Source organism: Pseudorca crassidens, chromosome 2, assembly GCF_039906515.1.
Source record: "Pseudorca crassidens isolate mPseCra1 chromosome 2, mPseCra1.hap1, whole genome shotgun sequence".
NCBI classification, from domain to species: Eukaryota; Metazoa; Chordata; class Mammalia; order Artiodactyla; family Delphinidae; genus Pseudorca; species Pseudorca crassidens.
Window position 1 is genome coordinate 58,451,068 of NC_090297.1, and position 25,993 is coordinate 58,477,060.

General features: G+C 43.6%; 1 protein-coding gene across 5 annotated transcripts in view; it reads right to left on the minus strand.

Moving 5' to 3' along the window:
* Positions 1–7,732: 7,732 nt before the first annotated feature.
* WLS (Wnt ligand secretion mediator) overlaps positions 7,733–25,993 on the minus strand; it is a 105,988-nt gene continuing 87,727 nt past the window's right edge. For 4 of the 5 annotated variants that reach the window (XM_067726531.1, XM_067726528.1, XM_067726529.1 and 1 more), the window contains 2 exons: positions 25,522–25,675; positions 7,733–8,674 (listed from right to left, as the gene is read on the minus strand). In XM_067726531.1, the coding sequence (XP_067582632.1) occupies positions 8,565–8,674; positions 25,522–25,675 (264 nt within the window). In that variant the 3' untranslated portion in view covers positions 7,733–8,564. Of the gene's footprint in view, positions 8,675–8,954; positions 9,122–25,521; positions 25,676–25,993 lie in introns of those variants that run through there. The other variant, XM_067726532.1, reaches the window with a different exon arrangement.

A 25,993-nucleotide genomic window follows, 5' to 3' on the forward strand; every position in this document is an offset into this window, starting at 1 on the left:
TTAGAAAAAAGTATTTGAAATTCCTACTGAAAAACAAATTCCATACGAATTAATGAATTAAAGAAAGAAAACTTAGAAAGAAAATTTAGAAAACTAGAAAAAAATACGGTTGACCTGTTCTATTATCTCGGATTAGAGAGATTTCCTTCAGCATTACAGCAAAGGTAGAAAATATAAAGGAAATGATTTACAGAATTGATTATATAAAATTAAAAAGCTCCATGCCCCCAAGAAACCTCAAAAACAAAATCAAAAGCAAGTAACAATTGGGAAAAGTTTGGCTACATGTATGAGAGACAAAGGATGAATATCCTAAACCAGAATGTCAGAGGAAAACGGATGAAGAATCTGAACTGACAACCTAAAAATATAAACTCACAGGAATATAGAACATGTTCAATCTCACTAGTCATGAAATATAAGTAAAATGCAACTTTTTTTGCACCTTAAAGTGGCAAATTGCAAAATTGCACAGTGTCAGTGAAGATGTGAAGCCACAGGCCCCCATTCTGCTGATGGCACATTTCTGGGGGCCATGGTAAGCTTACAGCTGTCCATCGTGAATGCTTTTTTCCATAGCCTTTATCACCGTCACTGTGTTTATTTATTACTTATTCCCCCTCACCGCTTCCCCCTACCAGGTCAATATGCACCTTGGTGACAGGGACATTGCTTACTTGTCTGTCCCAAGTACTTAGAACAGCACTAGCCCATAACTAGGGTGCTCAACATACACCTAATGAATGAAGGATTGAACTTTTGCCCCAGTAATTCTACTCTTAGGAACCGATCCTAAGGCAACCATCAGAGATCTACAACAAGATTTATATCCAAGGATGTTCATTTCAGCTTATAATAGTCAAATTTTGCAAATCATTTAAATGTCCAAAATAGGGGCTTAATAAACAAACATCCTTATTAGAGACTACAATAATAAAGTCATTAAAATCATGTTGTAGATGATATAATGATATGGAGTTTCTAGATATAGTGTTTTGTGAAGGAGGCAGGTCACATAATGCTGTTTTCTAGAGAATTTCTGGAGAAATTCTCCGGAAATCTTTTGTATATAATACCATTGTAATATATAAAAAATACATATGTTATATATATATACACATATATTTGATATATACACACATATATGATATATTCATGCATATATAAACATAGGAAATATGATCTATGCATATAATATACACACGTGCATACATGCATATAAAAACTGGTGTAAGAACACTGACATTTTAAGTATTTATGTCTAATACTTGGTGTGATCAAGTATTGAAAAGTTTGCCTTTTTTTCTTGACTCATGCATCTTTCCAAGGTTTTTACAACAAGCCTGTTTTGCTTTGGGGAATCAGGTAAGAACACAACGTAGCACCCATATTACTCAAGCTGACTCTGGTTCCAGGTAGCTAACAGCTCAGGGGTGACCCTGCACCAACAGAGGGCGGGTGCTGGCTAGGCCCTGCCTCCTTGCTCAGCGGGGCTGCCGCTCACCCTTCTAGGGAGCCGGAAGCCCGAAGCTCGAAGAAGCCTGAGTGAGCAGCGCAGTGGTGGCGGTCCCGAGCTTTCCCTTTTCTCAGTGTAAGTTCCACGCTCCCTCTCAGTGTCTCCTCGGACCGCCTTACGAACCTGCACAGGAATCCTTGTCTCAGCAGTTGCCTTTCGGGGGACCAGGCTAAGCCACACAAACGTGATTTAACACTCCTGCCCATTTCTAGGAACAGCTCCCTTTGTGAAGCATTTCACAAACACAGGAAGAGTCTCTTTAAAATGGATTGTCAGTTCGCAGTGAGTCTTGACCGGCTTCTGGCCTTTTTGTGCTGGCCTGGAGTTTCCATCTGGTCAGCATGTGAGGAACGTCCGCCAAGCACGTGCGATGGAAAGATCTCATGTGTTGGCCGCTCCTGTCTTTGGCCCACTTTCAGTCTCTCAGCGTCCCTGAACTGAGAAGAGTTCATCATGGGAGTGAAGACCATCCTGACCTTGACTCATCCCCCTGGAAAGAGTTGCTGGGTAGAGCAGCCACCTGAGGGAGCTCAGAGCTTCAGAGGAGCTCAGAAGAACAGTGAGAAGGATCGGAGGGGCTTCCGAATCAATAAATGCAGGGGATCTATTTACACTAGCACCCCCTCAGGCTTCGATGCCAGCGCATCTGCCCACAGCTGATCTGGATCAAGTGCCCTGCATTGCTGTAAGATGTCATTAACACACAGCCTCCTTTACCGTTCTTAGAATCAGGGCTGGTGAGGACTTCAGAGATCACCTAGTTCACGGGTGAACGGGGTGTAGGCAACTGCCCTAAGGGTCCCAGAGCAAAGTCATATGCAAAGCTATGACAAGAACTCACTAAAAAGCAATAATTATCATGGAGCAACTGAAATTCCCCCATTCCAAGGTCTGACTTTTGTTCTAAGAATTAGCTCAGTGGTAGCTGTCATCCTCCCTTTGGCCGGAAGAGGGCAGACACTTGCCATCGATGGAAGTGGAGAGGAAGCAGATATTTTTTAGGCTGGAATAACATCTCCCAATAAGGTCATTCTGCTCTAATGAGAGTTGCAGCCCAAAAGAAAATTCTTGACTCTTCTGCTGCAAATATGCCACTGAAGAGACAGGTTCGGAGACTGAAGATCTCTTCTTAGTACCAACTTTGTCATTTCACTTCTCTGAACCTCACTCCTTTATTATGTAGTCACTATGTGACTATGAAGAGGAGATATTAAAGGAAAAATATGTAAATTATAAAGTTCCATATTACAAAACACATGCACATGAAAAAAGGAGTTTAACAGTAATGGGGTGTGTGTGTGTGTGTGTGTGTGTGTGTGTGTGTGTGAGAGAGAGAGAGAGAGACAGAGAGAGAGCTAGACAAAGGAGAGATCCAGGCTGAGGGAGGAAATTCTCCAGCAGTTGAAACCAACCCATTCTGCACTTACGTCTTAACTACTTTTATTTACATTTCAAACTGTGCTTATTTAAAAGTTACAGATGTGCTTTACCTATTGAATCTGTGTGTGGGAAAAAGTGAAATTCACAGATACACTTGTAAAGTCCTACAATTCAGTTGAAAAATAGTGCTGAATACAAAGGCGGGTATCGGCGATACAGGCATACCTTGGAGGTACTGCGGGTTTGGCTCCGGAACACTGTGATAAAATGAATACCACAATAAAAGGACTCACATGGATTTTCTGGTTTCCCAATGCATATAAAAGTCATGTTTACACCATACTATAGTCTATTCAGTGTGCAGTAGCATCATGTCTAAAAAACAACGGGCATACCTCAATTAAAAAACACTTCATTGCTAAAAAACGCTAAACATCATCTGACAAGAGGGTCGCCATAAACCTTCAATTTGTAAAAATTGCAGTATCTGCAAAGTGCAATAAAACAAGGTATGCCTGTATTAATTTTAAAAACTCTTAAGTGTTTTAGTGGTCACATGTTCATGAGAAGCAAAAAGGTAAGAAGTGGATAAGTTTTCAAATCCAGTGCCATTTGCTTAGGATGTCGAGCCCTAGTAGAAGTATTTTCACACTAATCTGTGCCAGCCGGAGCAATGCTGCAGTCTGAGTATCAAATTCTAGAACAATGAGAAACTAGAAGGCACTTAATAGGCGCGCAGTCATGAGGCAAGGGTCCAGAAACCACATATGGAGGAGGAGCTGAGGAATCAAGACGTGAGCCTGGAGGAGAGCAGTCCTGGGTGGCACAGGACCTGTGGGAGGAACTGTAGTCAGAACAAAAAGGCCAAAGTCGCAAAGGGGGTCGGGTCTCAATACTGAAGGGTCTTCTCAACCACCGAAGCTAAGTGCATGGTCATAGAGACAGGAAGCTCTGGGCACTGGGGTGGATCCAGGAGTGCCCGAAGAGCCCTCTGATGTCAGGAGGAAAGAAACGCACCACTGACACTGTCTCAGAAACCAAGTCATCCCTGTACAATGAAAGTCATCCCTGTAGCAAAATGTGACGGGCAAGAGCAAGCCGCCGAAGTCAGAATGGTTCCCGTAGCACAAAAGTACGAGAGGACCTTGAAATACAGGGAGTGAGGCATAGGCTCATGGAAGTCAGGCTACACCCACACATGAAGCCTAATCAACTGCACTAACGTATCCCGATGCTGAATGGCAGTGAAAGGAGCAGGGTCTGATTGAATCAAGGGAAGAAGGGCATCCCCAGCAGTCCGAGAGAATGGGATGAGCTGAGGTGCGTTCACTGGCTCACCCACCAATGCTCCCCAGCTGGACTCCCACACTGTGTTAAGCACTCTTCAGGGAGCTGTGTGTATTTCCTTTGGAGGTATGGCTTCGTCATGGTTGAGATGTTATTTCTTTCAAGGGCTCTCATGTCTCTGTGCTTTTATCCCCTGTGCACCGAAAACCTCCCATTTCCTCTTTTAGCCTCCATGGTTACCCAACAATAGCAAGGAAGAACACGTCCTTGATGATGGAGACACAAGGCGTGTCGAACGCTTCACTGTTGAGACTGCATGGGAATTGCCATCCATTGAGACTCCCCGATGTGACCAGGCAGCCTCTCAAAGCTGGATCAGTTTGAAAAAGTTGACAAAATAGAGTTTCTAGAACTGCCAAGACGAGGATGAGACCCAAGACCAACTTCCCTTCTGACACTTCTGTAGAGCTTCTCAAGGTACCTGCCAGAACCCCGAGGGGTCTGACTTCCAAAGGCTTCACCAGCTCTTAGGTATCAGAATTGAGACATCATCTCAGTTCTGAGAAATGATTAGAACTACCAAGAGGTCGTGAGAGAAACCACTAATTTCATTTTTATGGACATTTTCTACCCCTAAGGGGAAAATGAAGGACTAACACCTCGTGAACCCAATGGCTTAACCAACATAAAACTGATTGTTTTCTATGGGAAATAGCAATTGTACCTTACTTGTTTGATGAATATAATCGTAAATTCTCTTATTTTTTAAAGGCAGATAGTTGGGGAATTTTATACTTCTCCATAATATTCTTCAAAACTACTTTAAAAATTTAAGATAATTTGTAAAATGCATACATGGCCAATAATTAACTTTTGCTCTAGGTTGATAGTCCTTAATAAAGGCTTTTTCTTGCCTCTTGAAGGGTTTCTTGAAGTCTCCAACTGATTGAAAACCATTGTATTCAACCTGCATTGTTGAAACTGAGAACTTCTTCAGCAGAACTCCAAGCTCATTTCATGTTCATGGAGAAAACAGAACACACAAAGGGACAGGCTGCAACTTCTCTCCTTTTGCCCTAAAGTTTCTCCTCTAACATCCATCGGTTATTTCTCTCCTGTCTCTGGATAAAAGTGACCTTTCACTCCTTCAAAGCTAACTCATCAGCTTGTGTCCTTTATCCCAAGTCTCTGACCTTCCTTGGGGCTTATGTTACTTCATCATTGTCTTGACTTCATGGCTGACTCTCACCCCCTCAGAGTTTACAAACTCAGTCCCATTCTCTCCCCAGACTCTGGTTCCTCCTGGACCACCGTCCTACCTCTTTCCTTCCCATCATGAGCACTCTAATGTCTGTCCTTGCCATGAGGTCCCACATGTCCAAACCACCAAATCCCACAGGCCTTATTCAATCTTTAAATGCTGTTGAATCTCTCAGGGTATTGAACTTTTTTCCCTCGGGTCTGGTTCTTTCTTTGGCTTCTTTGACACCTTGCGTTCCTGTGAGTCATGGAGTTTCTTCCTCTCACCTCTTGAATGGGCTGTGCCCGGTTCATCACTCACAGCTATCTGACACTTTGCTGCTCTGCAAAGCTGAACTTCATTCTCAGTGATGATGGCTGCAAAGCCTCCTGCCCTGACTGGTCCGCTTCTTCTCGTTTCCAACTGCTAGCTTGTCAATTCCTCCAGAAGATGGCTTTTAAAACCCAAAACTCCAAACTCCTCATCTGGCCCACTGTAATTCATCTTTTCTGATTGTGTGCCCAGCTCAAAATGGATTCTCCATTCTTTAGAAACTGATGTCAATCCACAGGGTAAGCTGCTAGCAGCCATTTGACTTGGCTTCCTGATCACAGGTGATCTGCACAGGGGCAGCCACCTGCCTGAGACTGAGCCACTCACGCACCCTCCCCTAGTTTTGAAGCGAGAGAGACAAAGACTTGGACTAGTTAATGGTAGTGTTTTAGGGGAAAGGTCCATGAATTCCTGGTGCTGGGTGCTCTCAGAAAGTTCTACTAAAGTCCCTCTTTTAGTTAAGCTTGCTAGACTTGGCTTCTAGTACTTACAGACCCTTAGGTAATAGTTTCACTGATACTTCCTCTCCAAAACTCCCTAATTCTGTCAAGGGCCCTAACGTTCCCTCACCTAGGAGGGCTTGAAATTTGACTCTGCTCTTGCTTTTTATGAGGTCCACATTCAGAATGCTCAGGCCTTGCCAGTTTTATCTCCAAAATTAACCCCCTCTTCTCCATGTCCTCTACTATTGCCCTGGTTCCAGGGTTTGTGATCTTTTTGCTGGGCTTGTCCAGCCTTTCTGTTGCTCCAACAGTACCTCTGATCATATCACTTTTCTGCCTAGAACTCTAGGCTGAGTCTGATAGCTCTTCCCATAGCATTAAGGACCCGTCTCATTCTGGCTCACAGATGCATGGGGCCCATCTTCTGCTATATCCACTCCTTTTATGTGCCAATCAGGCCTTGATGACCAGCCTTGTCCACACATTCTCTGTTCTTCACTTCCTCTATGATTTTTTACTGTTGTTCCCTTTGTCCTTCAGCCCTCGTAAAATCTTACTTCTTCTTCTTTAAGGCCTATCTCAGGCCCTTTCCGCATCTCCTTAGGAGAAACACTCATCCATCCTCTGGGGCAGGAGATTACTTGTCATGTTTTAAGTTCATCTTCCCTTCCAGACAGTGAAGCATGGGCTACATTTAATTCCTGGCACCACAGTGGTCGATCAGAAGTGGATGTTGAGTGCATTGGATTAGACACCATCAAATGTTTACCAGGACAGGAAAAGGCCTGAGAGAAAAGCCAAAGCCAAAGTAATTCCTCCCATCACTGTATACCATGGTTCTAGCCAAAATCAGGGAAAAGAAAGGATGGAGAAGGAGTGCCGAGTAGGTGAATTAAATGGATGGTGCCCCAAACCTCCAGGCATCAATGTCTGAAAAACAGGACACTCACGAAATTGTCTTTAAAATCCAGAAAGAACAGAGTTACACAGCTTCAGAGTTTAAAATGCATTTCCATACACATTAACTGACTTAGTCTGCACTGCCACCCCGTGGAGCAGTTAAAGTTTATGAACGCCAGTTCGTAGGTGAGGGAACAGCCAGGTCAGGTGGCTTCAACAAGGTCATGCTGTGTAATAAATGTTGGGTCTCTGCTAGGAAACTCTGCCTTCTAATCTCAGATCCAGTATCCTTTCTCTCTGCTGTACCATGTTGTCTCCCGAATGGCAGAGTTAAAATACAATGAAACAGGCTCTTTGGGGAAGTGGGCATAGGTAGGAGGGTCATAATTTACTTCTAAATCATGTACATTTTCCCCCCACACTTTCTGTCACACATGCCAGCGTTAACCATCCAGTGCAGAAAACGTTACCCTATTTCCAGAAATATATACCACCCCCAAACACTTTGATTTGATGGCAAAATATTTTAATTTTTCATAGAGCTGTTTCCCCCTACCTCATAGACGCAACACGGAAAAGAATCTGCAAGCACGTGTTCTGGCTGAGCATGAGGACGAGGTGTGCATATACATGTGTGCATATACATACAGGTTTATTTAAATGATCGGATCTACACTTTCGGAGGCTGCTTGAAGCATCTTATCAAAAGAAAACACATTTTAAGCAAGAGGTTAAAAAAGCTTTTCAGACCCAGAGGCCATTTAATACAATAAATCCTACTTGGGTAGTTTAGCAAACATTTTTTAAAACCCACATCCAACAGACTGGTTAGTATTGGATATACAGATTTGGTTTCAAAGCTGAAATGCCCCTGGTGTAACAGACCTTCTCATGAAATTCAGTTATTTTATATTATGCCGTAAAAAATAAGGGCACATATCTATTGACAACTTAAATATTAACTCGATAGGCTACTTGGTGATATAAATAGGGAAAAAAAAAAGTGGTCACGGACTAAGAAGACTATGACACCAGCCCATCTCGGACAGCAAAGAATGTTAAACTCTATCCTAGAATCTAAAACAGGAAAAAAAAAAGAATCAAATATTCCACTCCATATAGACCCCATCTGGCCCAAACCATCCCCCAAGGAGTGCACCCCCAACACATGAGGTTGACTAACCACCTGCTACAGCTGTTACTATGTCACTAATTAACAATGATCACAGAACATGTGTCGTACCAGAGGGTTTGTTATCATACACAATGCATTAGTGGCTGCAGGAATCTTCCTCCAAGAGTTACCATCAGAAGGCAAGCTGACAAACGTCCACGCTGCTGGTCCAAGTAAACCACAGCTAAGAGACAGAGCATTCATTTGCACGTGGAGCTCTCTGGCACGCTCCCCACTCTAGATAGCGGGGCTGGGGCGTGGGGGACAGTCCCAGCCGGGTGCTGCAGCCTCCTACTCCTGGGCCTCCTTGCGGGTCAACTTGTAGATCTCGGTGGGTCCGTCCACGTGGGTGATAGTGGTGGTGAGCTGGAGTTCTTCCCCACTGTGGACACCCAGATCGCCTGAAACAGGGTTTTTGGTGTTAGATGTGATCAAGGAGGAAGGAGAAAGCTGGGATTCGTCTCAGTAACAACCGCCCAACACCAGAGCTCTTTCACATTCTGAGCTTAGAGAAAAAACCAGGGCACAGACACCTAAAAGTAGGGCTGACTCCCACCCTTTGCACTCGGACTCGCCAGTAATTTCTTAGCATTTCCGTCTCCCAGAGAAGACATTTTAAGGATAGATGAGTCAGCTTGCTGCCTACGTTATTCGTAATATTATTAACATTTAATAGAGCTTACTTTGTGCCTGACGCTATTCTTGATGCTTTATACGTGATGGTTGAAATTTGTCAAATGCGTCTTCTGCGTCTATTGACACGACCATGCGGTTTTTGCCGTATTTAATCCTCACGAGAGCCCTCCGAGGCAGGAACTCTGGTCTTGCCAGCTTTACAGGTGAGGAAGCTGGGAGGGGGGGTCAGGAAGAGGAGCAGACACACGATGGAGCCGGGAACTAGGCCAAGGAAGGTAGGCCTGACTCCAAAATCACGTACACATTCGCTGTGAATAATTTACAAAGCAGCTACGGCCATGTGAAGGTAAAGACGACCTGCCTATATTTACCAACAGATTGGACAGGGCACTACGTGTAATGCCTTTAGGAATAATTAGGGCTTTTCTCCTCCAGGAAAAAAACGTAAGAAATGTGCTCTGACTTTTCTGTTGCCCCCAGGATTCTACACAACACCAGTGTTCTGGAGTCATCACCAGTGGACAAAGGTATTCCTTTGCTAAAATGGAATAATGTGGCCTCTTCTCAACTAGCAGGAGAAAAATAAGTTTCTGTGTTAAACCCTTAGAGTCTGCTACCTGCCGTAAGACCCTCAAGTGAATATATAGTTGGCAAAGGGAAAACGAAAAACACCAAGACCCAGTGGTTCTCAGTTGGACTGTATGTGGGAAGCACATGTACAGGCATATTTGCAGAGAGGGGTGCTGGAGAACAAAAGGTTAAGGTTATGTCTGGGATTATTTTTTTACTTACATTGTACACATATGATTTCATAGTTGCTGGAACTGCAATTTTTCCTACTTCAAAGCATGGAATTAAACACACAAGTGCTGTTTTCAAATGGGATTCCATACTATTACTTAGAAGAAAGCACCGGCCCAACTAATATCTCGTCACTAGTTTAGGAATTGCTGGGCATCCATTAATCTGATGGCCTTAGGACCCTAGGGGTCACCCTGCAGGCTGGTGCCCTTCATGTGTGCCACGGGGTATTCGTTTTTCACTGTAGACCCTCAGCAGCTGTGCAACTAAATCACTCTTATGAAATGCTGGAATTGCAATTCTCTACCCAGAAGAATCTTTAGTCCCAGAAGCAGGGTCATTAGCTGTTGCAGAAACTGTTAATAGCAATTTGGGGCTGTTCTAGCAAGTGTCCAATCCAAGGACAGGGGGCAGAGCAGGTACCAAAGCGGTATCAGCCCAGACTCCAATGGTACAGCACTTGGCATGCACCAACAGGGTGGAAAGGCTGCTTAAAGGCTTTACACAGAGCTGCCTGGGGCCACGTGGAACCATTAATTATACAATGAGCAAGTTTTCCCAGGTCACTAACTTACATTCTCACTGCTGCAACTTCTAGTCCACTCCTCAGTCAAGAACGGGCTTAAGCCTCAAATTTCTTGGTCAAAGCTAGTTCTGGATTTGCATATCTGGGTGAGCCAACCAAAACTTCAAAGCTAATTTCATGATCTGCATGTCTGAGAGTCATCAAAATTTCAAAGAGAGTCCTGAGCACCCCAGTAGACCCATTAGTACCTCCAAGTGTTTACCTAAGGAATCCCTTTCACTGAAGACTTCGTAGAAATAGATACTAGATTGTAATTCTACTCAGGTATTGAACCGAAGGCACCAATTATTTAAGCTTAAAATGTGATTCTAAATTGCAGGTCCTGGAAAATGTGTATGACCGTTAAAGATCACATCACGTGTAAAAACAGCCAAAATTACTTGGGCTTTTTAATTTTAACAGGTACCTATGTTATAGTGCTTGTCCTATGTCTGACTCCATTCTAAACACTTTACAAATATTTATGCATTTAATCCTCATTACCAGCCCTTTGAGAGAGGTACCATTTCATCATTTCCATTCTTTTGAAGAAGAAACTGAGGCACAGAGAGGTCAAGTAACTTTCCCAAGTTGATAAATAGTGATGTGGGGGGCTTCCCTGGTGGCGCAGTGGTTGAGAGTCCACCTGCCGATGCAGGGGACACGGGTTCGTGCCCCGGTCCGGGAAGATCCCTCATGCCGCGGAGCGGCTGGGCCCGTGAGCCATGGCCGCTGGGCCTGCGCGTCCGGAGCCTGTGCTCCGCAATGGGAGAGGCCACAACAGTGAGAGGCCCGCGTGCCGCAACAACAACAGCAACAACAAAAAATAGTGATGTGGGGTTGAAACCGGAGCAATGAGCCTCCTTAACCTTAGGTTATGCTGACTTTATGTAAATATTCAAGTTTCCAACACCCATTGAGACTGCCGGTGAAGTACAAATCCACATACGATACGTTACTCTCATAGATATATACATATATACATACAGTAATTTGGATGAAATGTTCAGCATATTAATTTTGCATTTGCATCTGATGAAAGGAAGTTTATAGCACACAACATCAGTGCACTGATAGTAAGGAGAGCTATTATTTATGAGTATTTACCATATGCACTTTTAGGGGCTTAGCGTGCCCTGTATTTCCTAATAAGATGTGAAGACACCAAGGCTCAAATAGGTAATGAATTTCTCTAATGTGACCAGGCTTGCTCCCAGCAGAGCCGGAATGAGGACCTGGATCAATGGGACTCTGGCTAGGAAAATCCATGATTCATGTGTGGTTTCACTGTACCTTGAAGACCAACATTTCCCCCTTAGGGAACAGATGGGAAAATGACAGTGACATAGCAGGAGTAGGGATCCCGCCATTTGTCTCCAAACTCCACAAACTTCCTCTTCTGCCAAGGTCTCACTCCACCTGCTACCCTCCCTCTCTCAGCTTCTGCTGCTCGGTGCACAAACATGTTCAAAGTCTCTTCCCTTCCAAGACAACAAAACAAAACAAAGCAAACCCTTCTGAAAATGTGATATGTTTCTTATTAGGGGGTAGGAGCAGAATAAATGGAAAAGAATAAATTATGAAAGGAAAAGAATTCCTCAGTTTGCAGTAAGTCTCTCTTCCTAGTTATGATGTCAGTTCATCTCAGCTAATTAACAATAAGATGAAGCCTTGGGCTTCCCTGGTGACACAGTGGTTGGGAGTCCGCCTGCTAATGCAGGGGACACGGGTTCGTGCCCCGGTCCGGGATGATCCCACATGCCGCGGAGCGGCTGGGCCCGTGAGCCATGGCTGCTGAGCCTGCGCGTCCGGAGGCTGTGCTCCGCAACGGGAGAGGCCACAACAGTGAGAGGCCCGCGTACCGCAAAAAAAAAAAAAAAAAAAAAAAAGATGAAGCCTTGTTTCTAACCATTGTGAAATGAGACCGATCTCTGCCATGGGATTTAATCTCAAAGGACTATCAATAGATCCACATCTATGGTACGACATCCACAGATACGCTGCTGCTGCTTGATTTTAACTGCTGGAATGCATACCGGGGATGCAGAAAGCTACATAAACTGCACTCTAATGATGAGCACAGCTTCCTAAGACTGGCAGCATTTTAATGACAATTACTTGTGTAAATGTGGCTACTTTAGTCAAAGAAGGGAAACTTCTAATTTAATTCCAAGGTGGTTTCACAGAATTTGGGAGAGATCCACATTCTTCTAATATTAATAAGGGCTACCTAATTCTGTCCTCACAACCACTAAGGCAAATTAATACCTCATTACCCAGATGTGGAAGCCAGAAAGCTCTCACACTATGAGTTTATATTTATTTCTTGAGGTCATACACAGTATATATTGGAGCCAGGATTCCAAACCATCTGTGTCTACCTCCAAAGTTTATGTTCTTTCTATAACACTCCTTACTTTTCTGTGGAATTTCTTCCAGTCCCACAACAAACCTCTTCCCATTTTCACCTTCAACGCTAAGCTCAAATGATAACTCTCTGTAATGATGTCTCTGGTTCATGGAAAAATGAGAAAATCAAGGAGAGCGTATTGTTTGTAAGCTAAATTATTTCCATGCCAAGGACTGTTGTTTACAATTATATCCTTTCTACATTTTGGGTGTTAACAAAATACTGGATGGTGGGTTTTCTAAATCTTTAAAAATTAAAAAAAAAAAAATTTTTAAAGAATGTAAATCACCAGCACAGTATCTGCTATGTAGTAAGTGATCATTAAAAACACCCACCAATACTTCCTCACATGGGCCGGTCCAGCTCCTCCCTGCTCTGCTCTACACGGTTCTATCTAGCCCAGCACCCCAGCACTGGAATTCCCCACTGGGGTTTAGGGACAAACACTCAGCTAGAAAACAGGTGTGGCTGGGCTTGCCTGGTGGCGCAGTGGTTGAGAGTCTGTCTGCCGATGCAGGGGACGTGGGTTCGTGCCCCGGTCCGGGAAGATCCCACATGCCACGGAGCGGCTGGGCCCGTGAGCCATGGCCGCTAAGCCTGTGCATCCGGAGCCTGTGCTCCGCAACGGGAGGGGCCGCAGCAGTGAGAGGCCCGCGTACCGCAAAAAAAAACAACAAAAAAAAACAGGTGTGCTTTGGGATGACTCAGCCTTTGTGATCCCTTCTGGGGGATAAGGCATAGTGGCCTTGGTAGGAAGGGTTCAGGGATCTCTCAATCCCTTTCAACGATCAAGTTGGTTTATACCAGGCTTGAAGTGAGCTGTTTCCCATCTACCTCCAAGGTGCCTCCAGACACTCAGTGCCAGGCACCTCTAAGGAGGGGAACAATAAATCCTAGACATTTTGCATGAAATCTTAGCATCGTAGCTTGAATTGTACCTCCCCGCCAATCCATTTGTTGAAGTCCTAATTCCCAGTACCTCAGAATGTGACTAAATTTGGACACAGGGTCTTTAAAGAGGTGATTAAGTTAAAATGGAGTCATTAGGGTGAACCCTAATCCAATATAACCATAATTTCTCCTTCTGAGAAAAAAAAAGATGAGGATACAGACATGCACAGAGGGAAGACCATGTGAAGAGACAGGCTATCAAGACCCACTTCAGAATCTGAGTCCAGCCCTGGAGGGAAGACCGATTCCATCGCTGCTCACAGACATCAAGGGGAAGCCAGCCTGGCCATGGGTAGGTGCGTGTCACTTAACACACAAGCAGGGGAAAGATCGCAACAAAAGGCAGCCACTGTCGAAGCCTCATGACTCAAACCAAACATTTACTGAGGCAACAAAAGCCTAAGCCACCTTTCCTGTGAAACAAGCAGCCTCCAGAAGCCTCCAGAAGCCAAACTGACACTGAACGGTAGCTACCAAGACACAGGGCCTGGGGTTGCTGCTGTGGCTTCCAGCAGAAAGAATGTGTCAGACAGAAGACATTTAGTGGGAATAGAAATAGAAAGGAACCTGTTGGCACTTAGAGTGTCTCCTGTTCCCTCTGTCATAGTCATCTAGTCAGGAATTCCATTTCTCACTTTTTTTCTAAAACCTTCTGATAAGAATTTTATAAACGAAATAACACAAAAATGAAAGCTAGTATCAAGAATTGACTTCATAAGCAACTCCAACTTTTTTTCCCTACATGAACTGGTGACTTGAGGGGATCTGGACAGTGTGTCCTGTGTGCAGGGCATCGATGGTGTACCCCTGAGAGATGAAGCCTTTGCTCCGGGCTGAGGGTTAACATCAGCCTGTGTTGCAGTTTGTTTCTGCCTGGGAAGACATCCAGAATGATTCGCAGATTGATTATGGAAACAGGTAAAAGGAAAAGCTTTAATGAAAAGGCATCAGGAGCACGGCAGAAAATGTGAATGGTCCTTGAAAGAGAAGGTCTAAAGTATCTTTGCTAAATTAAAGAAAAAAAAGTATATGTATACACATATATACATATATACACATCAGATGATTATATGTAAACAGATACATATGTATACATTGATAGTCTCATTATATATACATATATTTTTTATTTTTATTTTTTTTATTTTTTTGCGGTACGCGGGCCTCTCACTGTTGTGGCCTCTCCCGTTGCGGAGCACAGGCTCCGGATGCACAGGCTCAGTGGCCATGGCTCACGGGCCCAGCCGCTCCACGGCATGTGGGATCTTCCCGGACCGGGGCACGAACCCACGTCCACTGCATCGGCAGACGGACTCTTAACCACTGTGCCACCAGGGAAGCCCTCATTATATATATTTTTAACACATTAAAAACTATTCAGTTTTATTAATTAACGTATATTAAGTACACACATAGTCTAAATAAAGCCTTTCAAAATCCACTGTATGATCCAATCAAAATACAGATTACAAGCATTCACAAACATTCCTGTTCTTCTGATATAAGAATCTGAGAATTGGGATCTCTATGGTTTACAAAACTAAGGGTAATCGTTTAGTAAACATGGACGTAAATTAATTTTACAACCATATATATATAGGCTGATTTGAATGTGTTTATACCAACACTGCAGCTATGGTGGATCCACCGACAGTTAGGACCCTGGAGAACCACACCCCTGCGGCACCAATCAGCCGCTGACAACATGAAAACATTCTCGCTTGGACACCCTGGCTGGAGCTGTCCTGCCACGTCCCATGTTGAGGCAGAGGAGGAAGTCTTATCGCCTAGATCAGACTGCTAGCTCTGTGAGAACAAGCATGTGTCTTTGTCACTCATCCTCTCAAACCCAGCACAGTGCGAAGCGCTGAGGCACTCACTGGTTCATTGTTAAGGCTCATTTTCCGAGCCACACAATAAACAGAATTACGTGAGAGAAAATGTTCTTTGGAAACTGACCCTCTCTCAAACCTGCTGCCCGCTTTCTCTCTGTCCATTCCTTAACCAAAAGGGAGAAACAAAAGTCTGTGCTCTCTGCTTTCATTTCCTTCCTATCCACTCCCCCTACACACACACACACACACACACACACACACATTTCTCAGCATCTCTCTCCATCTCCCAAACAAAACAACACTTCTCAATGGTTTTTTCTCTTTCCTTAGCCCCTCTGGCCCCTGTTGCATCAGAAACTGCTTGCCAAGTTCCTGGAAACAAGCTTTCTCCAGAGCTCCACTCAGGATCCATCTCACGAAGGCAAGAAGAGCCACATACCTAGGATTCATTCTCCATAGCAAGAGATCCAAATTCTTGGCTCTGGACCTTACAAGCTAGAGTGAGGAGGGAGTCCAAGCCAGTTAAAAATAAAAACTTTCCACAAGAAAGGAAAAGGAGCATGGGAAGGCTGAGGAAGGAGGAGGAATGCCATCCAGAGAGTCGGAGAATTTAAAAATACACTGTAGGGCAGTGTGGAAAGATGAGGAGTTTGCATCTCCCCACAACTTGGGCACCGGCAGGGTGCTGGTGGGGTACCTCGAAGCCCAAGGTGACAGGAGGAACCCCCAAGCGAACTGGTAGGACGTGGGGGGACTGAGGAGGTAGGAGAAGTGGAGGCCAGACAGGACCGGTGCCCTTGAGGGGTGGCTGAGAGCGGGAAGGGGTTCACCCTTGGAGGCTTGGATCAGGGGGAGCACGCCCAGCGCATCACCTGTCCAATCATCCACAGAAGTCTGCCTGATTCTCGGGCCAGGTCCTACGCCCTCAGAGGCCCACTCCAGGCTGCGTGGGTCCTGGGGGCATAGGAGGGAGACGGGGAGGAGATCAGGAGATGCACGCAGGAGGGGGCCTCCAGGACCGGGAGGAGCGGGAGAGGAGCAGAGGGAGTTGGCCCCACCCACTTGAGCCTGGGAAACCTACTGAGCTCCCAGGTGGGGTCCCCAGTGCTCTGAGACCAGAGGTGGGAGGCACACCTGGGCCCCTTCTGTTCCGTTGAGCCTAAGCCCCACCCCCAACATCCCCAGGGCCTTTTCCAGTCCTGTGGGTCCTAAGCATAGGGCCCGCCCACTGCCCAAACCCCACCCCTGCTTAGGCCCCGCCCTCCATAGCTAAGGCCTTTTCCACCTTTTCTTCTTTTCTCCTCCTCTTTTTTATTATTATGGTTCTGTTTTGCCTTCCAGTTGTTGTTTCATCTCTACTTTTATTTTTACATTCTTTCTAACATATCTGTTAATTTCTTAGTATAATTTTATTTTTTACTTTGTTATTGTTCTTCCCCCCCTTTTTTTTTGGCTGCTCCGGGCAGCTTGTGGGATCTTGGTTCATGAGCTGGGGGTCTGGCCAAAGATCCTGCGGTGGGAGCTCCGAGTCCGAACCACTGGACTAACAGAGAACCTCAGACTCCAGGGAATACTCATCGGAGTGAGGTCTCGCAGAAATCCTCATCTCAGCACCAAGACCCAGCCCTACCCAACAGCCTACAAACTCCAGTGTTGGAAGCTTCAGGCCAAACAACCAGTAAGACAGGAACACAATCCCACTCATCAAAAAAAAAAAAAATGAGATGGCAAAAAAATATGTCACAGATGAAGGAGCAAGGTAAAAACCTATAAGACCAAATAAATGAAGAAGAAATAGGCAATCTCCCTGAAAAAGAATTCAGAGTAATGATAGTAAAGATGATCCAGAATCTCAGAAACAGAATGGAGGCACAGACTGAGAAAATACAAGAAATGTTTAAGAAAGCTGTAGAAGAAGTAAAGAACAAGCAAACACAGATGAACAACACAATAACTGAAATGAAAAATACACTAGAAGGAATTAGTAACAGAATATAACTGAGGCACAGGAACGAATAAGTGAGCTGGAAGACAAAAGGGTGGAAGTACCTGCCAAGGAGCAGAGTAAAGAAAAAGAATGAAAAGAATTGAAGACAATTTCAGACACCGCTGGGACAACACTAAATGCACCAACATTCAAATTATAGGGGTCCCAGAAGAAGAGAAAAAGAACGGGTCTGAGGAAATATTTGAAGAGATTATAGTGGAAAACTTCCCTAACATGGGAAAGGAAATAGTCACACAAGTCCAAGAAGCACAGAGAGTCCCATCCAGGATAAACCCCAAAAGAAACACATCAAACCACATATTTATCAAACTAACAAAAATTAAATTCAAAGAAAAAATATTAAAAGGGAAAAACAAAAAATAACATACAAAGGAAATCCCATAAGGTTATCAGCTGACTTTTCAGCAGAAACTCTGCAGGCCATAGGGAGTGGCAGGATATACTTTAAGTGCTGAAAGAGGAAAACCTACAACCAAGATTACTCTACCCAGCAAGGATCTCATTCAGATTCAATGGAGAAATCAAAAGCTTTTCAGACAAGCCAAAGCTAAGAGAATTCAGCACCACCAAACCAGCTTTACAACAAATGCTAAAGAAACTTTTCTAGGCAGGAAACACAAGAGAAGAAAAAGACCCACAAAAACAAACCCAAAACAATTAAGAAAATGGTAACAGGAACATACATATCGATAATAACCTTGAACATAAATGGACTGAATGCCTCAACCAAAAGACACAGACTGTCTAAATGGATACAAAAACAAGACCCATATATATGCCTGTCTGCAAGAGACCCACTTCAGACCTATGGACACATACAGACTGGAAGTGAAGGAATGGAAAAAGATATTCCATGCAAATGGAAATCACAAGAAAGCTGGAGTAGCAATACGCATATCAGATAAAATAGACGTTAAAATAAAGACTGTCACAAGAGATAAGGAAGGACACTATGTATCATGACCCAAAACCTATGGAACACAAAAGCAGTTCTAAGAGGGAAGTTTATAGCAATTCAATCTCACCTCAAGAAACAAGAAAAATCTCAAGTAAACAATCTAACCCTAGACCTAAAGGAATTAGAGAAAGAAGAACAAAAATACCCCAAAGTTAGCAGAAGGAAAGAAATCATAAAGATCAGATCAGAAATAAATGAAAAAGAAATGAAGGAAACGATAGCAAACATCAATAAAAATAAAAGCTCGTTCTTTGAGAAGATAAACAAAATTGATAAACCATTAGCCAGACTCATCAAGAAAAAAGGGGAGAGGACGCAAATCAATAAAATTAGTAAAGAAAAAGGAGAAATCACAACTGACACCACAGAAATACAAAGGATTATAAGACACTACTACAAACTATATGCCAATAAAATGGACAACCACGAAGAAATGGACAAATTCTTGGAAAGGTACAATTTTACGAGACTGAACCAGGAAAAATTAGAAAATATAAACAGACTTATCACAAGTAATTAAATTGAAACTGTAATTAAAACTCTTCCAACAAACAAAAGTCCAGGACCAGATGGCTTCACAGGCGAATTCTATCAAACATTTAGAGAAGAACTAAAACTGATTCTTCTCAAACTCTTCCAAAAAATTGCAGGGGAAGGAACACTCCCAAATTCATGCTACAAAGCTACCATCACCCTGATACCAAAACCAGTAAAAGATATTACAAAAAAGAAAATTATAGACCAATATCACTGATGAACATAGACCCAAAATTTCTGAACAAAATACTAGCAAACAGAAGCCAACAACACATTAAAAGGGTCATACACCATGATCAAGTGGGATTTATCCCAGGGATGAAGGATTCTTCAAAATATGCGAATCAATCAATGTGATACACCATATTAACAAATTGAAGAATAAAAACCATATGATCATCTCAATAGATGCAGAAAAAGCTTTTGACAAAATTCAACACCTCTTTATGATAAAAACCCTCCAGAAAATGGGCACAGAGGGAACCTACCTCAACATAATAAAGGCCACATATTACAAACCCACAGCAGACATCATACTCAATGGTGAAAAACTGAAAGCATTTCTATTAAGATCCGGAACAAGACAAGGATGTCTACTCTCACCACTCTTATTCAACATAGTTTTGGAAGACCTAGCCACAGCAATCAGAGAAGAAAAAGAAATAAAAGGAATACAAATGGGAAAAGAAGAAATAAAACTGTCACTGTCTGCAGATTACATGATACTATACATAGAAAATCCTAAAGATGCCACCAAAAAACTACTAGAACTAATCAATGAATTTGGTAAGGTTGCAGGATACAAAATAAATGCACAGAAATCTCTGGTATTCCTATACACTAACAACAAAAAAATCAGAAAGAGAAATTAAGGAAACAATCCCATTTACCATCACAACAAAAAGAATAAAATATCTAGGAATAAACCTACCTAAGGAGGCGAAAGACTTGTACTCAGAAAACTATAAAACACTGATGAAAGAAATCAAAGATGACATAAACAGATGGAGAAATACACCATGTTCCTGGATTGGAAGAATCAATATTGTCAAAATGACTACACTATCCAAAGCAATTTACAGAGTCAATACAATCCCTATCAAATTACCAATGGCATTCTTCAGAGAATTAGAAAAAATTTTACAGTTTGTATGGAAACACAAAAGACCCTGAAGAGCCAAAGCAAACTTGAGAAAGAAAAACGGAGCCGGAGGAATCAGGCTCCTTGACTTCAAACTATACTACAAAGCCACAGTAATCAAGATAGTATGGTACTGGCATAAAAACAAAAATATAGATCAATGGTACAGGATAGAAAGCCTAGAGATAAACCCACACACATATGGCCACCTAATTTACGACAAGGGAGGCAAGAACATACAATGGAGAAAAGGCAGCCTCTTCAATAAGTGGTGCTGGGAAAACTGGACAGCTACATGTAAAAGAATGAAATTAGGGCTTCCCTGGTGGCGCAGTGGTTGAGAGTCCGCCTGTCGATGCAGGGGACACGGGGTCGTGCCCCGGTCCGGGAAGGTCCCACATGCCGCGGAGTGACTGGGCCCGTGAGCCATGGCTGCTGAGCCTGCGCTTCCGGAGCCTGTGTTTCACAACGGGAGAGGCCACAACAGTGAGAGGCCCGTGTATCGCAAAAAAAAAAAGAATGAAATTAGAACACTCTCTAATACCATACACAAAAATAAACTCCAAATGGATTAAAGACCTAAATGTAAGACCAGACACTATAAAACTCTTAGAGGAAAACATAGGAAAAACATTCTTTGACATAAACCACAGAAAGATCTTTTTCCACCCACCTCATAGAGTAATGAAAATAAAAACAAAAATAAACAAACGGAACTAATTAAACATAAAAGCTTTTGCACAGCAAAGGAAACCATAAACAAAATGAAAAGCCAACCCTCAGAATGGGAGAAAATATTTGCAAATGAAACAATGGAAGTAGGATCAATCTCCAAAATATACAAACAGCTCATGGAGCTCAATACCGAAAAAACAAACAATCCAATTTAAAAATGCATGGAAGACCTAAATAGACATTTCACCAAAGAAGACATACAGATGGCCAAGAGGCAAATGAAAAGATGCTCAACATCACTAATTATTAGAGAAATGCAAATCCAAACTACAATGAGTTATCACCTCACACCAGTCATAATGGCCATCATCAAAAAATCTAGAAACAGTAAATGCTGGAAAGGGTGTAGTGTAAAGGGAACCCTCCTGCACTGTTGGTGGGAATGTAAGTTGATACAGCCACTACAGAGAACAGCATGGAGGTTCCTTAAAAAACTAAAAATAGAACTACCATATGACCCAGCAATCCCACTACGGGGCATATACCCTGAGAAAACCATAATTCAAAGAGAGACATGTACCACAGTGTTCATTGCAGCACTATTTACAATAGCCAGGACATGGAAGCAACCGAAATGTCCATCAACAGATGAATGGATAAAGAAGATGTGGCACATATATACAATGGAATATTACTCAGCCATACAAAGGAATGAAACTGAGTTATTTGTAGTGAGGTGGATGGACCTAGAGTCTGTCATACAGAGTGAAGTAAGTCAGAAAGAGAAAAACAAATACCATATGCTAACACATCTATATGGAATCTAAAAACAACAACAACAAAAAAATGGTACTGATGAACGTAGTGGCAGGGCAGTAACAAAGACGTAGACATAGAGAATGGACTTGAGGACGCGGAGGGGAGGGGGAAGCCTTGGTGAAGTGAGAGTAGCACGGACATATATACACTACCAAATGTAAAATAGATAGCTAGTGGGAAGCAGCAGCATAGCACAGGGAGAGCAGCTCCGTGCTTTGTGATGACCTAGAGGGGTGGGATAGGGAGGGAGGCTCAAGACAGAGGGGATATGGGGATGTATGTATGCACGTGGCTGATTCACTTTGTTGTGCGACAGAGGCTAGCGCAGTATTGTGAAGCAGTTATACTCCAATAAAGATATATTTAAAAAAATACAGTGTATCCCTCTGAGAGTTCATTTTCTAGGTTTCCATGTAATATTCCAAATTAGCTTTTTCCAAGGAGCTTCAAAATTTTGACAAACGCTCCATAATTCCTACGATACCTTGTGTGATCTGGTGGCGGATGAAGAGATGAAAAGGGAAGAGAGCAGAGAAGAAAAATGATCGGAGAACCCAACTTGGAAGAGCCCTTTCCAAATGCACAGGGCACAGGACCAGCCAGGTAAGCTAAGGGCACAACAAGCTGCTAGGGGCTTACGGGCTTCTGCAAAGTCACAGTGGGTCATGTCACCACTGCACGGCTGCTAAATCGTGCGACTAAAAATTGTGTTTATGATCAGAACAGGGTCCCAAAAGAGTCTGCCTGCTAGACTGCTTGAATGTTTTTCAACAAGGGCCCTATTGGCATTTGGGGCAGGATAACTCTTTACTATAAGGGACTGTTTTGCTCCTTGTAGGACATTTAGCATCCCTAGAATCTGGCCACTAAATGCCAGTGGCACGTCCCTGTCATAAATGACAATCCAGGACAGCTATGGACATTTCCAAACACTTCTTTGCAAGAAGTTTCCAAACACTTCTTTGCAGTGCATACGACCTCCTGTTGAGAATAGCTTTTGAGCTTTCTGTGAAATTACCAATCTGTGTGTTGTGTAGACTTCAAAAACAGCAACAAATCTGTTGGGGAACAAATCAAGTTCTATTCTCAATGGCAAGGTTCGAAGCCTAGGAGGGTGGCTGCTGTGCTGAGTAAGACGTCCTCATGGGAGCTGCCTAACACTTGGCTCGCGGCTCAAGCATCTGACGCCACAGGGTGGCAGGCAGTCATCCTGCCTCTGCAGGCCTGGCCACAGCTCTGGCCTCCCATGTGCCTGAAAGTGCTGGGCTTGGGCAAATTCTCACCAGTGTTTAGAAATCCCTTACGTGTGACGGAATCACCCTCTGGGCTACCAATTTATGAAAGGAGGTGCTCTTCTGCCCCTTCCTCGCTAACGGGAATGAAGAGAACCATAGAATTTTACGGTCCCAAAAGATTTTAAGAGATCACGTACAGGTGGGAGAAGTGGTGCACAGAGAGGGAAGCAGTTCACCACTAGTCCCAAAACTAGCAAAAACAACCAGAATAGTTTATGTCCATAAAGTGCTGTAGCACGCGGTCAGTACTCAATAACTGTTACCCGCTAGGATTATTATTCCAACATCCCAGGAAGTCCAGCCATTGCTTTAGGTAGTATTTCCCTGGAAGGCAGGAACTCCACCTACTAGGTTCCTGCTTAATACTCTCAAGTCAAGGACAAGTCCATATGGTTTCTGTCAAAGTCCAAGAGGATGGCCATGAAATGAAATCAAGATTCTTGTTCACAAGCCCAGAATCCCTTCCTTTGGCATTATGGAGGGCCACTAAGAGACTACATGCTCCCATTACCATGCATATAGTAAAACACAGAGTGCTAGCAGTGGAAAGGAAGCTGAAGGCTACCTGGCTCACAAGCTTTGTAGAAGGGAAGTCAATCAAACCAAGAGTTGGGCAGGTGGGTAGGTGAGCCAAAGGTCTTTATCCTTGCCCAGGACCCATGCCAGAGATGGACTTGATAGTGTGACAGGAAGTCATGGAGTAGAAAGGAAGAGAGGCCTGGTGTCTAGGATGCTTTTGTACAGAAGAGGCAGGTGTAATACTGGGGACAGATGGTGGCTGAGACCATTCCACGACCCTTGACCCTCAGCACAGAGGCCCTCCTGTCCCTGCTCCATCCCTCATGTTCATCTCAAGATGACCTATCTCAAGATCACTGGCCCATCTGTGAAATAAGAAAGCTAATATAGAACTCTTATTTCTAAAGCATTAATGCACTCAACGTTTTCAAAGCACCCTTAAGAACCGATCCTGGCCCTTAAGGAGTTAAGTGTTCCAGCAGGAGAGAGAAGGCACAGGCAAACCCATCTACTACACCTACACGGTGAGTGTCATGTGAAAAGCGTAGTCATGTTCCCCCAGGCCTGCTCTTCAGAACACCAGTTCCAAAAGATACCATGCCTGGAAAAAGGTTTCCAGGGCCAAATGATTTAATAATTTGGAAGTGGGACTACCCTGGTGGTCCAGTGGTTAAGACTCTGTGCTCCCAATGCAGGGGGCCTGGGTTTGATCCCTGGTCAGGGAACTAGACCCCGCATGCCACAACTAAAGATCCCGTATACCACAACTACAGATCCGTGCGCCGCAATTAAGACCCAGCGCAGCCAAATAAATAAATAAATAATTTAAAAAAATAATAATTTGGAAGTGCTGTTACCCCCACCCATTTTAGAAGACATAGTACAAATTAATGCGCTAAAGGCGTTAAGATATCTTGCAGTAAAATCATATTAATGCTGATTAAAAACCCAATGATTCTCAAACTCATTTGACTACTAAAGCCTACCAACATCCCATGGCAACAATATTCTACTGAACGTAACTTGCCAGACTCCAACTGGGGTGATCAGGAATGGGTCTGAAGGAGGAGGAAACATTTTGAATGGACCCAAAAGACGAGTAGGGTTTTATCAGGCCCAGGTGGAGGGGGGATATGAATCCATCGACTCAGCAGACACTTGCTGAGCACTTCCTATGAGCAAGGCCAACCCTTGGTGCCACGCAGACATGCAGACCTTAAAGCCCTGATCTCTGCTTCAGGGCAGAGTGAAGGGCACTGGCTCTGATTTGACAAAAAGCATCTTTTGTTTGGGGAATAGGAGGCACGTGGCCAGGGTAAAGCAGACATGAAAACGGGAAGAAAGAATAAGGGTGGAGCCAGACAATGTAGGCCTAAGTATGCAAAGAAAAAGGAGCTCTCAGATGTGTTGTTTACCAGGTCACCTCTTCCATGTTAACAGCACTGGCCCAGGCAGTAATGTTCATTTCCCTCTGCCATGGCTGGTAGAGAAACCCCAGGCAAGCCTCTCCCTTCTCTGGGTCTCAGTTTCCTCATCTATAAAATGACTGGACTGACTAAGTTCTCCAAGGCTCCTTGCAGCAGCACCAAAGACAGCACATACTAGCACTTAAGGGGAGGGAGGCTATGGGGACAGGAGAATAGCTACCGGTTTGGATGTGTCAACAGGCTTGCAGGAAAATGAGCAGAGGAAAAACAAAGCTAGCTCCACTTCCACTCAGGGCTCAGTCCCCATCCACCCGATATCTCAGATTGTGGTTCTCAAACTAGAAGAATAAATGTAGCACACTTTCCAACAGTCAATTTTGTTCAAAAAATTGAGGAAAGTAAATTTAATTTTTGTACTAAGACTGGGAGATATTGTAGACTAGCATGCAATATTCCCAATGTATTTTAAAGATTTTTTTAAATGAGGACTTAATAGAAATATCTGCCCTATGCTGGCGTTTTGTCTTATGGCCCCAGAGTCCCTGGAGGTGTTCATTCACACTTGGAGGGAACATTCGACTGGGGAACCCAGAGCCTTTGCTATCTAAGTCTTGTAGAGACAGAAGCCTACTTATCCTGATTAAAGCTATGCCAAAGAGGCTGGAACTCACCATTAGACTGGTCTTCCCCATAGTTCTTATGGGATGGTGCATACAAGAACATCAAAGCAAAGACGTACAGGTTCCACATGCCATAGATGCCGGTAAAAAAGGCACTGTTCACTTGGACCGTGACGCCGCCCCACTTCCAATGGCCTTCAGTCACCTACAGGATAAAGGAGTGACATTCAATTGGAACCAAGAAGAAACAACTCCAACATAGGAACCAACTAACACGAACACCAAGTCTCTTCCATATATGTGAAAGTGAAGGGCCATGTAAGATTCCATCTTTTAATCTGAATCATACTAGTATGAATTTAAGGTTAACTGAGGGTTCACTATGTGTCAGGCACAAAGTCAGTGGTTCTCATCTTGGCTGCATCAGCATCACCTGGGTAGTGTCTCTTCCTAAAACAGCAGCACATAATTATCCCTAATTTAATGAAACGGCATTTGAGTCTTAACGCTCATCTACAATTAT